This window comes from Penicillium citrinum (assembly GCF_028827155.1).
Source record: "Penicillium citrinum strain IBT 23319 chromosome Unknown utg000008l:1.0-2707905.0:1.0-2709502.0, whole genome shotgun sequence".
Classification (NCBI taxonomy): domain Eukaryota; kingdom Fungi; phylum Ascomycota; class Eurotiomycetes; order Eurotiales; family Aspergillaceae; genus Penicillium; species Penicillium citrinum.
Genome location: NW_026622693.1, coordinates 1628375 through 1641912, shown reverse-complemented (window position 1 = coordinate 1641912; position 13538 = coordinate 1628375). Strand labels below are relative to the sequence as shown.

At 46.4% G+C, this 13538-nt stretch overlaps 7 protein-coding genes across 7 annotated transcripts; 4 read left to right on the top strand and 3 right to left on the bottom strand.

Annotated features, from left to right (window-relative positions):
• Positions 1-142: 142 nt before the first annotated feature.
• N7469_009050 (class II fructose-bisphosphate aldolase) lies at positions 143-1056 on the bottom strand (the record flags this gene model as incomplete). The annotated part of the gene is made up of 2 exons (XM_056647968.1): positions 143-413; positions 470-1056. The coding sequence occupies 2 exons, from the start codon at positions 1054-1056 to the stop codon at positions 143-145; spliced, it is 858 nt and encodes a 285-aa protein (XP_056497733.1).
• A 359-nt stretch (positions 1057-1415) lies between these two features.
• Positions 1416-2489, top strand: N7469_009049 (SMP-30/gluconolactonase/LRE family protein; the record flags this gene model as incomplete). The annotated part of the gene is made up of 2 exons (XM_056647967.1): positions 1416-2101; positions 2174-2489. 2 exons carry the CDS (start codon positions 1416-1418, stop codon positions 2487-2489), a joined length of 1002 nt encoding a protein of 333 aa, XP_056497732.1.
• Positions 2490-2531: 42 nt separating this feature from the next.
• N7469_009048 (Zn(II)2Cys6 transcription factor) lies at positions 2532-4762 on the bottom strand (the record flags this gene model as incomplete). The annotated part of the gene is made up of 6 exons (XM_056647966.1): positions 2532-2716; positions 2773-2961; positions 3020-3674; positions 3746-3799; positions 3866-4553; positions 4614-4762. The coding sequence occupies 6 exons, from the start codon at positions 4760-4762 to the stop codon at positions 2532-2534; spliced, it is 1920 nt and encodes a 639-aa protein (XP_056497731.1).
• A 359-nt stretch (positions 4763-5121) lies between these two features.
• Positions 5122-6915, top strand: N7469_009047 (sugar porter family MFS transporter; the record flags this gene model as incomplete). Its single annotated transcript, XM_056647965.1, has 5 exons — positions 5122-5226; positions 5281-5557; positions 5614-5770; positions 5827-6479; positions 6539-6915. 5 exons carry the CDS (start codon positions 5122-5124, stop codon positions 6913-6915), a joined length of 1569 nt encoding a protein of 522 aa, XP_056497730.1.
• A 706-nt stretch (positions 6916-7621) lies between these two features.
• On the top strand, positions 7622-8913 carry N7469_009046 (alcohol dehydrogenase; the record flags this gene model as incomplete). The annotated part of the gene is made up of 5 exons (XM_056647964.1): positions 7622-7659; positions 7745-7791; positions 7867-8271; positions 8329-8733; positions 8792-8913. 5 exons carry the CDS (start codon positions 7622-7624, stop codon positions 8911-8913), a joined length of 1017 nt encoding a protein of 338 aa, XP_056497729.1.
• Positions 8914-9657: 744 nt separating this feature from the next.
• Positions 9658-10864, bottom strand: N7469_009045 (uncharacterized protein; the record flags this gene model as incomplete). The annotated part of the gene is made up of 2 exons (XM_056647963.1): positions 9658-9903; positions 9938-10864. 2 exons carry the CDS (start codon positions 10862-10864, stop codon positions 9658-9660), a joined length of 1173 nt encoding a protein of 390 aa, XP_056497728.1.
• A 323-nt stretch (positions 10865-11187) lies between these two features.
• Positions 11188-12924, top strand: N7469_009044 (uncharacterized protein; the record flags this gene model as incomplete). The annotated part of the gene is made up of 1 exon (XM_056647962.1): positions 11188-12924. The coding sequence occupies one exon, from the start codon at positions 11188-11190 to the stop codon at positions 12922-12924; it is 1737 nt and encodes a 578-aa protein (XP_056497727.1).
• Positions 12925-13538: the final 614 nt, after the last annotated feature.

Sequence of the window (13538 nt, the reverse complement as noted above, 5' to 3'; positions counted from 1 at the left end):
TTTTTTCTTACGACGCTGCAAATTGTAAAGTTGATTAAACAGAACATTTGGAAAAGAAAACCCTACGGAGAGAAAAAAAAATAATGTACACAGAATTTGTATGTTAGACTTTGGCGTTGATCTGTATCATGCCACTATCCCTTCATGCCTTGCCTGCTGACCCGCAGATCTCCATCCATTTGATGGTCAGATCTGTGACCTTCTGAATACCTTCCTCAATAAGCTGAGTGTGCGGCATTTTTCCCGCGTTTTCCTGTAGATGGTCATAGTAGTCATCTAAAACCAGTCGGTTTACGTTGATTTTGGTAACACCGGCGGCCACGCAGCATTTCATCAGCTCTGGCGAAAATCCGTTTGTGCCGTGAAGAGCCAAATTGATTCTGCCTTTGGCTTGGATACGTATGTTTTCGAATCTGAAAATGCAAAGGTTATTAATGTTATTTCTGAAATACCGCGAATTCGAACTCGCCTTTCGAAATCAAGTTGTGGGCCACGGAGGCCATATTCACCGTGAATATTTCCAAAAGCAGGGGCAAGAACATCCACACCCGTGTCAACAAACTCATCTACTTCTTCAGCGGTCGTCATGCATGCTTCTAATCCCGCAGTGTCCATAACTCCATCTTCTCCTCCTTCGATACGACCAGGCTCGGCCTCAGTAACCGTTTCGCGTTCGTTGCAATATTGTACCAATTCGCGGGTCATTTTCAAATTAATTTCTTTTTCGTAATGCGACATATCGACCATAATACTATCGAATGCAAGATCTGCTGCACGTTTTATGATAGACTCTGACTGCGCATGGTCGAGATGGATACTGATTGGTACATTTGCACGTTTGGCGGCGTCGGCAGCCGCACGTACCAGCAATCCATCGGTGGCCTCAATAGCCCAAGGGAAAAATTGAATAATAAGTGGCGATTGGGCAGTCTCTGCAGCTCGGACAAGACCCAGAATTTGTTCGATGTTGTAGGCGATCGCGGCGATTACGCCGTAACGGCCGATTTCGGCCTCGTGAAGAATACGCTTATGGCAATTGGAGTCTTTCCAGGACATTGTGGCCGTAAAGTAGAAAATCTATTGACAGATCCTAGAACAGTGTGCTCATAGATTGTGTCATGACCGCGTTTATAAGTGTGTCCAGTCAACTTATCTAGAAAAGTGCGGACCTGTGAGCAAGATAGCCTTCGAGTGGGGCGAGATGACCCCGAGACGGGGATATTAACGTCCCACTACTACGTTGCCAAGGCATCAAAACTGGGTTTTTCCAGTCGAAAGCTTCTTGCTGAAGCCCTTTTCAGAACCTCACCTCGGTGACTTCTATTTCTTCGTCCCTGGCCTCGTCTCCAATGGCAGTGAACGTTCCCCAAAACTCCTTGCTCTTGAGCACTTCCAATCGCTGATTAGAATTCATCATGCCCACAATCTCTGGAAATTATTTCCACACCCATGATCAACGCTTCTTAGCAATTGTTGGTCCGTCCCCCGCGGTACAGCTTCTTGCAGAGCATCAGGATTATGCCTTCGCTCACGAGGCTGGAGTCTTCTTTCCCGACACCAACACCCTCTACATCACAAGCAACCGATGTATCAGTCAAGACAACCAGCAGAAGGTTCACGTTACTCGGGTTGACCTGAATCACAATCCAGTGACATACGAAGAGGTTCTGACTGATATCCCCATGGCCAATGGAGGTATTAATTACGGTCAAGATAATGTTCTCTTCTGTGCACAGGGATCTATGACTGAACCAAGCGGATTATACCGGATGTCTACATCTTCATACAAGGCTCAGCTCTTGAAAGGTGACTTTTTCGGTCGACCATTTAATTCTGTCAATGATGTAGTGGTGCACACAGATGGGTCGATCTGGTTCACAGATCCTATTTATGGCTTTGAACAGGGTTACCGGCCACCGCCATCCCTGCCTAGTCAAGTATACCGATGGTGTCCCACTGATGGAAATATACGAGCTATGGCCGATGGCTTTGGGAGACCAAATGGTATCTGTTTCTCTCCAGATGAAAAGACCGTTTACATTACGGATACGGATCGAGTTCATGGTGATGGGAATATCAATAATCAGCGAGTATCTTCAATGTAAGGACCAAGTCCCTATAGCCTGGCACTCTTTTATTTCTACATGGTTAGCTAATCTTGAACCTAAAATAGCTATGCCTTCGATATTACTAAATATCATGGAGAGCCATTACTTACCAATAGGCGCCTCTTTGCTTTTGCAGACCACGGAATTCCCGATGGAATTAAATGTGACCTCGAAGGGAATGTTTATAGTGGCTGTGGGGATGGTATTAATGTATGGTCTCCAGGAGGCGTTCTCTTAGGGAAGATCCTCATTCATGGCGGTGTTGCGAACTTTTGCTTTGGGAGAAACGGCGAAATATTTGCACTGAATGAGCACCGGTTGTGGCGAGTCCAATTAAGAGGCCACGTAAAGGGAGCATTGCTCGGACTTAAGATTTGTTGAATCAAATGAACCAAATATACAAATTAGTGAAATCAAAGCCTTCTACTTTGAAATAGATCCTCCGGGCAATCTCCTGGCAGTTCTCTTTTTGGCTGGCTCACAGTCTTCCCAAAACTGCTGTAGCTCCTCACCCAAAGATCGGACTGGCCATCCAGTCCGCTCGCGGTAGGCTTCCAGGAGTTCTAACACAGCCTCTCGGTCACGTTTCTCCTGAGTAAACATCCCAGCTATCCTTTAATCAGCTCTATGTCTAAGAGAGTAAGGATCTTATTGAGCATCTTACCAATGAACAAAGCTTGCGATGACATTAGGCTGGATGGGTTATCTTTCAATGTCACAGCGATACGACATATGTTCTCCACGCAGCACTTAATTATGCCTTGTCGCGCCAGATAGTTCTCTATGCCTCCCAGACTTGGTTCATTGGCACATAATAGAATATGTGACACATGAAAGAATTGAACCGCCACGGCTGCATTCATGTCAGTCTTTCCCAGCGATTATAATATAGAGTCTGCGTTCATCCATACCAAATTCAGGAGGGCGGATTGAAATGGGTTGAAAATATGAGATGCTTTGGTGTGGAATGAACGGCAAAGGGGAGAACTCAATAGTTAAATGTAGTTCCCAGTCGTCCAGAATTTCGCGAAGACGAGCTACCTCATCAATTCGATGGCTGATGTTTGTTTCAGTCCCACCTTCAGCAATATAGCTAATCACTTTGGAAGTGTTGTATATTGAACGCATAGCAAGTTCGTGTGGTGATAATGCAGAAAGAGGCTTCTGTGGTACCCAGAAAGTGAGGGTTTTGCGTTTCTCGCGGAAAGCCGCCCAGATATCCTGGCAAAGCCACGCCCACCAAACGGCTGAATGAAGCCCTCCAGACTCTCCATGGATAACCTGGGATCGTTGTATCAAAAATACTCCTTCTAAATGTCTCTCCCAGTCATTGGTGGAATTGTCGAGCATTTCGTAAGCGGAAATGATTAATGTAGTTGCAAGCAGCTCCAAGCTTGTTTTGTAATCAGAGTATTGCATGGCCTTTTGAACATAGTGGAGGGTCTGGTAGTAGTATTGGAGTGCCGATTCTTTACTGGATATACTGCAATCCCCAAGGTGAGGGTTCAACGCCAGGTGTCGGCATGCAAGAGCGAGGATTGCATTCATCAGTCCTGCATTGTAAATCTGGAAAATATACATGAGTCTTCTGACAGTTACACTTGGATCCTTTTGGCGCACTGGAAAGATCAACTTACGGCCAAATGTGAGACAAATGTAGAAAATTGAGCTGTGGGATCAAAAAGATCAATCTGTAGAGGTATAAGGTATCGTAAGCCAAAAATGTCCATGTCTCAGGTATGACAGTTTTCATATACCCAGGAGCTCACTCCGGTTACAAAATGCTCAAATAATTTTGACTCGGCCGGCAGAAGCTCGATTGGAAACCGCGACTGCCAAATTTGCTCTTCTCGAGTTGGATCGACTTCCGAAACTTCAAGAGGAGCTGGATCTTGATTTGCGTAAGTGGAAGATGCGCAGTCTAGGACCTGAGTTGCGTGTTGCAGCGAGCTCAGTTGAATCTGTTCATCAGAACCATGGTCAAGCGGATGATTTTGATTCGCCAAAGATATATGAGCAGTTGACAGTTGTGGATTGTCTCTGACAATATCATTCGCTAATAGTCCAAACCATTTTATTGCTGCAAATGATGCATGAGATGGTGAAGAGATATTTTGAAACGTTATCGGGCTGTGGCTCAAAGCGAGTTGACCCCCTGTCAGCTGGTTAAATTGGACAGGTGGAGAGGGATTGGCTTCCGCTTCATCGCTAGGCCAGGCACAGTCAGTCACCTCACGTAGTGATGGGCAACTGTTTCCCGCCACAGATGTGGTTTGTTGGCCTGTTAACTGGGGAACACCTGTACTGATACCCTCGTTCGAAGCGGCAACATTGTCACTGCGTCGACGAAAGTTACCATATTCACAAACATTGCCCTTTTTGGCACACGCGCCGCAAATTGGCTTGACCTCGTCACACTTCAGGTGCCGTTTCCGGCATGTTATGCTATATTCATCACGTTATGTAAAGCACATATACACTACACAGCAGACGCAAGCGACTCACCATCCATTAGTTGTTCGCAGACCGCGACCGCGGGACTTTCGTATGCGTGGTCTCCTGTAGGGCGATTGCGAATGCATCGTGACGGCGGTATCGGACCAAGCCAAACTGGAGTTCCGACTGGAGTTCCGGTGATCAAGAGCTGAGTCCATCCTCGCTTCGGCCTCGTCTCGGGAGCGGGGAAGGGCAATCAAGTCTCGTGATCAGAACGTCTGAATTGGCTCGACGTAATCCTGCGGACTAACTACATCTACAAGTCACTCTGCGCTAGGCAATATTGAGATCCGCCTTTGGCAGTACCTCGGAATAACTCCATGCTATTCACTCACTTGAATGTAATGCACTCCTGCAAGCAGCCCGTCTCGGGGGTCGTGTTTTATGGTTGTGGCGGGGAAGAGCGGGGCCCCGATTTTCGTCTCCCGGGTATCAACATGGAGGAATAAGTAGGGCGTGATGGTCTGCAAAATCTGGGGTAGGAGAATATATATTTGCATTACCTTCCACGCACAATATGTCCAAGTTTAGAAAGCCATATTTTGGCCTTCGGGGCGGGTGGCTTACTTTCTGGATTACGTTGGCCTGTGGTGCTGATATGACCCTCTACGGCTATGACCAGGTATGTTGATTGGCAACTTCTTTAGAAATTCGCAGGATTCAACGATTTTTCCAGGGTGTCTTCAGTGGAGTTGTAATTTCACAGGACTTTCTTCGACTGCATCACCTTGAAGGACCATCTAAAACAACTCTGCTCGGCACAGTCGCCGCCATTTATGATGTTGGCTGCTTTCTCGGATCGATTTTCGCCTACTGGCTGGGTGAGCGTCTAGGCCGCAGAAACGCCGTCTTGCTAGGAACAACCATCATGTCAATTGGTGCACTTCTTCAGACCTCCTCCTACAGCCTGGGCCAAATGCTAGCAGGTCGAATCATCGCGGGAATTGGCAATGGTACGCAAGCACTTTCAAGCTTGAAGACACATGGTTTAACTTCCGTGCATATCCAGGCCTCAATACATCAACCGCACCAATTTGGCAGGTTGAAACATCGAAAGCTGAATTACGAGGGAAATTAGTTATTCTAGAAAATGTATTAGTACTCGTGGGCTTTTCTCTTGCCAATTGGCTCAATTATGGCTTCTCCTTTGCCAATGGTCCCGTTTCGTGGCGATTCCCTTTGGCTTTCCAATTCTTCTTCATAATAATTCTAATTTTCACAGTTCCATGGCTACCCGAATCTCCGAGGTAGGAAGCTATATCCTGGCATTGAAAGTTTACTTACTCCGTGGCAGATGGCTTGTTGCCCATGGTCGCGCAAACCTGGCCGTACAAACCATCGCTGATCTGGAGGACAAAAATCTCAATGATCCTTTTGTCCAGCTCCAAATGAGCGACATTGAATATAGTGTGGAGTACGAGCAAGCAAATAGTGTCAGCTTCAGCGACATTCTGCATGGGCGGGCTCACGAAAAGTCGGGTACAAAGACAGCTCGTCGTCTCATTCTCGGCATGGGTGCTCAGGCAATGCAGCAATTCTCAGGAATCAATGTGACATCCTACTATCTGCCGACGGTATTAACCAAGTCCGTTGGGCTAGACGAGACAATGTCGAGACTACTCACGGCATGTAATAGTGTTCAGTATTTATTTTTCTCCATGATCGGTATCCCTTGTGTCGAGAGATACGGTCGTCGGATGCTTATGATGTTCGGTGCAGCAGGAATGTGTTTCTGCTACATCTTTATTACGTCGCTCATCAAATACAATGAGTTACCCGATTATGCTCATCGACAGGAAGTGGCTTCTGCATCTGTGGCCTTTTTCTTCCTGTACTATGTGTTTTTCGGGATCGGCATGCAAGGTGTGCCATGGTGTATGTTGAATCCCCTACCTTCCCCCTTCTAGAGTATTTCATGCTTATATACATTGCAGTGTACCCCACTGAGATCAATTCTCTCACGATGCGGACAAAAGGCGCTGCTCTGGGAGCCGCTACAAATTGGATTTTCAATTTCATGGTTGTTGAAATCACTCCGATCGGAATTCAGAATCTCGGGTGGCGCTTTTATATCGTTTGGATCGCTCTGAATGCGGCTATCGTGCCCGTGATCTATGTCTTTTATCCGGAGACTACTGGTCGCACCTTAGAAGATATGGATGACTACTATCGTGGCAATCCTCCTCTCTTTGCTTGCCTTGACAAGGAAGGAATCTCCAGCAAGCGTCCCAGGAGATACACAGCTCGAGATGAACACGGCGTTCGGGCCAAAGAAGGAGGCGAGGCTGTAGAACACCTAGAAAATACGTGAGATATCGAGGATTTACCTGGGAGTATTTCCTATTTAAACTGTCATATCGTCAATGTTTACCCTGGGGTGTCCTTCGAAGCATCAGGCATAACTCCGAATCTCGTCCTGTACTTGCTATTACTCGCGTTGATAAATTTTGCAATATTCAAGCCTTCTATTCAAGTCAAATAAGTTTATACGGAATTTGGTCATTTTTGAACCATCTCCACAGGAAAGCAATCAAGATTTTATAAACCCAAATTCGCTTCATAAAATGAATATTCGAAGGCCAACTGTTCAGCATTAATTTCTAACAGCAGGCTTATGCCGGACTTTTTGTTGCGCAAGACCATCTTCTGAGCGTCACCTATATGACCAAGCTAGCAGACCCTGCAGTGTTTTTTGCCGGCTGCTCTAACCATATCCTTTAAGATTAGCGAATATGTCATCAATTTAAGACGATGGTCCATTAGTTACCGGTTACGGGCCGTGTCCACAAATTCCCGTCTCGGGGCCTTCTCCACGATTTCCCCACTGATTCATATCCCTCTGAACTTACCTACTTTGGTCTTTGAATAGGCCGCATGCATGTAGTCATTCCTTTTCCTGAACTGCATATCAGCGGCTTGATCTTTCAAAATAAATTTCGATTTCTGAATATTTGGTCTACTCAAGCATCTCTCATGTTCGCAGGTTACAAGTTTGTAAAATCGTCTTCTAGTCCATCATGGGTAGCACAGGTCTCTTTGATCTCCCCGTTTCAATGTGAGCGCTAGGTTAGTGGTATTTCCTGATAGGCTGCTATTAGAAAGCATTGGGCTAAAATAGGGTACGAGACTATAGAGTATAGCGAGGCTCGAAAGTTCAGCGTGGTTGAGAAGGCCTTTCCAGAAATTCGTGAGCACTAGATCTTGGTGACGAATGAGGATAACGCTTGAAGATATCACATTTAATACTTTGCGCGGATTAAAGTGAAGGCTTTTGGTGTGTGTGGTACAGACCTGCATATCTACGATGGCGAATTTGGAGCTCAGGTGGGTCAAGCCACAATCCTCATTCTTGATATTACTGACAACGAAGCGTACTTCCCTCTTGTCCCTGGCCATGAGACTGTAGGTGAGGTTGCAGCATTCAGCAAAGAAGTTCACGGTTTCAAGGTTGGAGATCGCGTCGTGGCAGACAACTCCGAGCTGTGTAGACACTGCTACTACTGTCGCCGTGGTAAGGAGCTCTTCTGCGAGAATTTCATTGCCCACGGTGACATGGTCGATGGAGGCTTTGCAGGATATGCTAAATACCTTGCATACCGCGTGTTCAAGTTTAACAATCTGTCTGATGTGGACGCGACGCTGTTGGAACCTGCAGCCTGTGCGGCACGTGGACTGGACAGGATCGCCCCCAAGATGTGATCAAGTGTGCTTTTGTTCGGTGCAGGACCAACAGGTCTGATATTGGCACAACTTCTTCGTCAAAATTGCGGCTGTCACACTGTAATTACTGCGCCGGCCGGCTTGAAGATGGAGCTTGCCAAGTCTCTTGACGCGGCTGATGAGTACGTGGAGCTCCCGCGTGAGGCAAAAGCTGCAGCTCCTAGGTTGGGGAAGGTCCGAACGCAGAACCCATATGCATTTGACATTGTTGTGGAAGCAACTGGCAGCGCTAAGATGCTGGAGGATGCCATAAATTTTGTGACAAAGGGTGGCAAGTTGGTCGTATATGGTGTCTACGGCGATGAAGACCATGTTTCGTTATCGCCCAACAAGATTTTCAAAGACGAAATCAGTGTGATAGGCTCCTTCAGTCAGACCTATAAATTTCCGGCTGCTATCGATTGTTTTGGTCAGTATTGATCTACCCTTCTTAAGGCTGATATGCTAATGGAGAATGTTCCAAGCAGACAAACGACAATTTAAGGTTGAGGGAATCGTTAACAAGACATTCAAGCTCGAGGAATGGCAAGCGTGCCTTGATGCTATGAAGAATAAGTCTGTGGTTGAAGCCGCAATTGTGTCCGACTAGAAAACTCAAGGCAAGATGTTGGAATACCAAGGCAGAAGCGAAGACTTCTGCTCCAAATTTATCGATTTTAGAAAAAGTAGAGTTTTCCAGGCACCACACACCGTTTAAGTGCGGTTTGAACAGGTCTACCTGGCTGTCCCAATGTATATAAATGGTTGCACCTCCAACAGACAATGAAAGTGCAGTCAGGGATTAGGCTCTTAGACTAGTCCACCGCGGCAGAGCTTCAAGGCCGGACTGGAGGTTTAACATGCCTTTCGGTACACGTACACAGTCAACATTAAGTCATTTTGGAACTACTGCATATATCTTCATGGGAAAAAGCATTGACCATTCTATCTGGCGAGATTTTCACGCTGCACTTGAGTCTTTACATTAGCATTGTGGGAGTGTAGAGAAAAAGGAGTGGTTTCCAGTGCGTTTCGGCCTGCTACGGAGATTACCTGTCGACCTGGTAATTATGCAATCCACATTTCTCTTGCTATTCGAAACGAATCCATGCAATTATATAATTTGGAGAACGGAGGCTATACTCTCGTAGCTGTAGTAACATATTCACTTGACATATAGCCCTTCTAATGAAATCAAACAGCTGTTGGAGTAAAATTGAATGAGTCGTTCTCTTCGATCAGAAAGCCATGTCGAAGTACGTATCTTTGTCTCCAAACACCTCAAGATAAGCCAAATAATCCGCCAAGATGGAAACAAATACGACATCAAGCTAATCTGGTACAAACTGATTTCTCAAGCAGCTGTTGACTTGATCTTCTCCAAATTCTCCAAATATCGGTAAACATCAACAAAGGATGTCAGCCATCTTTCTTCCCTGTCGTCACATGGCTCAAGAGGACGAGGATAGGTCGGTCTCTTGTAACAAAGAGATGGCATGACATTATGAACAGCGAAATACGCGTCATTGTTGTCCTCAGACGAGGATGTGTTTTTCGTTCGAAACACGTCTCCTTTCTCGTCGGTCAGAGGGGGGGTTGACTGTCTTGATGTTTTGTATTGGAAAGAAAGGCACATCCGTGAAATAAAAAGGCATTCCTTCCATTAGGAAACCAATCTGGTCCTTGACTGATTGTGAGTGCGAGGTCTGGGGACTTTGCTCCTCATCACTCAGCAGGCGGCTTTCTTTGCCGGAGGATAGTCCATGTTTCTCCAGATTGCGAAGCAGTTCTACCAATGCCGAATCATATGGTATCATTGGGAAAAAATCGTAGCTAAAATGCTCGTTTGGTGTAAAAGACCTCCAATTCCGGCTCTTGGTTTTATCGGCTGTCTTTCGCATTCGATTCACAACATGCGCAAGGTTCGCCCGTCGCTTCTGCTCCGGGTCCAAAGTGCGCTTCAGCAAATCAGGATTATTTTCTAACATATTCGCAGCAAAGTAAAGTTGATCAGTGGATCGCTGAATCATTCGCGTCTTTGCATGCTTAACGGCCGAAATACATCGCTCTAGCTCCTCCACCGTTTCGCAAAGGCGAGGGTTAGGCACGCCGTTTGGGTAAACCGAACGATCGACATAGCGATCTAGTGGTGTCGTTAGGAATTGCTCCAATAAAAGTGCCTTGACCGGGCTTTTTATGTCTCTGGCAATGTCACTGGAGGTCCAACGACGTAGACCATCGAATGTTATCGCCTGAGCATTACTCGCGAGAAGCCCTCCGCGAGGTCGATAAATCGATCCATCTTGTTGAGCAAAAAAGTCCAACTGCGCATGCAGACTGATTAAAGACTTGATAAAATTTTTCGTTTGCAAAATTTTCTTCTCATTGTCCCCCAATATTATTTTGTAATGGGGATGTGATTTTATGAGCTCCACCACAGTTGGATCATCGTACCAGAGCAGCTTGAGGACATCGTAGACGAGTAAGTCACCAATAATCTGATGGGCTAGTTCAACAGGCAATTTTGCCAAGCCAATGACTAGGTCGTTGAATTTCGGCATTTTCTAAGTCCTTCCGAGTTGAAGAAAATAAAGATCCAAATTCGCATGATACGTGGCAGAGCCTCCTTGAAATATTCTAACCCTAAAAGCCCAGCCTCGTACCCCGCTGATTTGGGGGCGAATTTCTACTTTGAGTCATACACTAGTTCTGTGGAGCCAGTTATACGGGCAATTGTTTGCTTCTACTCCGTATGAAGATCCACACTCAAGTAGCCCCCAGCCGGGAATTTAAATTGATCGGTCGCCACTATCACAAGTTTGTTTCTTTGCTATCAGCCGTATTGAACGCGTTTCATCTTCTCAAATCTAGGCCAGCCACAAAGATGGATGAGCTTCCTGAGTTTCTTCCGAACGTACAGTTTGGGATCAATCATGCTGCGGCTCTCGCTGAGCAACTTAAACTAGACCAAACCAGATGCAAAGAATGCCGTACACCCAGCAGACTAGTGCTGGTTTTACCCAAGCGAAAAACATCTGCGTCACTACTTGATGCTGTCGCCTGGCACATCACACCACACAAAGATGTGCCTCCGGCTCTACGATGGGCTAGATGCGAAGCAATCATTGAAAGCATTACTGCATATTGGAATGGACTTGGTTCCTACGCGCATGGCCATGTGTCATGGGCAATTCCACAAACCCACGAGCTTGACGCGACCCTCAAAGTACTACGATATCTCGAGTCGAGGTCATGCGTGTCTCATATTACGCAGAGAAGCTCTTTCAACGATGTTGTTAATGCAGTGAAGTCGCACCAAGGCATGAATAGTGTCATGCGCAATGACTTCCACGAAGAGGCCGAGGCACGCCTGAAACAAAGGGCTGGGACGACACCAGCTAAGCCCCGATGCTATATGTGTTGTCGAATGCGCTCCAGCGTTGGTACTCATGATCTGTATCCTTCGCTTTGTATTGATTGTGGAGACTTTAATCTGAGCTCGTCAAACCAATCGCTGCCGGCGAAACTAAGACTTTCCAGGAAACACGCACTTGTCACCGGTGGTCGAATCAACCTGGGATACCACACAGCTCTGAGGTTACTTAGATGTGGTGCCTATGTCATTGTTTCTTCACGATACCCAGCCGATGCAGCAAGTCGATATTCCCAAGAAAATGACTTCAAAACATGGGAGTCAAGGCTCAAAATCATCGGAGCTGATTTTCGGACAGCCAAAGACGCATTTCGGCTCGTTCATATAGTCAAGGAACTTTTGCACTCGTGGGGTAGTGATCTGGGAAGAGGACAATCAGAGCGCACGCTGGATATTTTAATCAACAATGCCGCCCAAACTTTGACAGATCCTCTCAGGGCGGAGGCCAGGGCGATATCTCGCGAGGAGCAGTTGAGAGATGATCCACATACTCAAACATTGATCGCTGGACAGTCTGGGTACGAGTATAGGCCAATGATCCGAGGGGGGATGCATGCGTCCTGGATCCCGAGCATCGAAGATGATACCAAGAACCTAAAAATTGAGAATGAATCCAGAAGAGCAGAGGGAAAAATGATATCAAAGGGATTACACACGGACAACACCGAAGACTCAGGCAAATCTTCCTGGGTCCAATCTCTAAACGAGATTCCCTACGAGGATCTCATCAGCGCACATTCCGTCAACGCATTTGTCCCTCTAATATTATGCCGGGAACTCCTCCCATATATGGGTTCGTCTCCGGAAAATCTATACAGTTACTTGCAAGACCGAGTACAGGGCTACATAGTCAATGTCTCTTCGCGCGAGGGTATTTTCGAAGACGTTTCTGACTCGCGTAGCAAGGCCGGATACCATGTACATACCAATATGTCCAAAGCTGCCATTAACATGATAACGGAGACCGAGGCTGGGGCTGCATGGGAGTCGCGCCGTGTGGCGATGAATACAGTTGACCCGGGATATATGAGCGCGGCGCCGGACTGTCAGCCTCAGGGTGGTTGTCCGATTGGATTTGAAGATGGTGCTGCCCGAGTATTGTGGCCTATTGTCGTTGGAGAATATGGTCGCCCTGTTAAGGGCAAGTTCCTCAAGCATTTCCAAGAGGGTTCGTCAATAATTCGTTGATGGTAAATACATCATCATCATTGCGAATCTAGAGGAGTTTACAACTGGAAAACTTTTTGAAATGCTCTGTCATATAACCTCAAGCAGAATGCAAAGTAGCTACTCAAATAGACAAAAGAAAATCGGGGATACTATATGATGCAGACTTCGATAATGCTAGCTAGAATGAGTGTGGGAGCACATATTAATGATTCAATTAATGGAATTGTGGTGCTATCAGTGAAAACGGTGATACCTGTAACAACACTCGTCTATTGCACCGATTGCGGCTACAGAGAGCCGTACACCCACGCTCAAGTTCAGGAAGAGCAAAAACAAAAACATACAACAGCAGGGATTCGCATGTGGTCACCCACCATACTACTAACCTGCCGGCGTGTGGCTAAAGTACAGTTAGTAGTCAGGTGGGTGCCGCCCGGGTGAGAATAGTGAGCGGCACTTTGGCGTCGCGCGATTCGGGTGATTAGGGTGAGTGCGTTATATTTGGGGTGAGAATGGGGTGAGGACAGATGATCTATAATTGGGCTAAAGCCTCCCTTGAAACGCTAGGTCTCTTGGCATCTGCACACAGCTCTCGCTGAACTGGCCAATTTTGTTATACTTTGTCCTGTTCT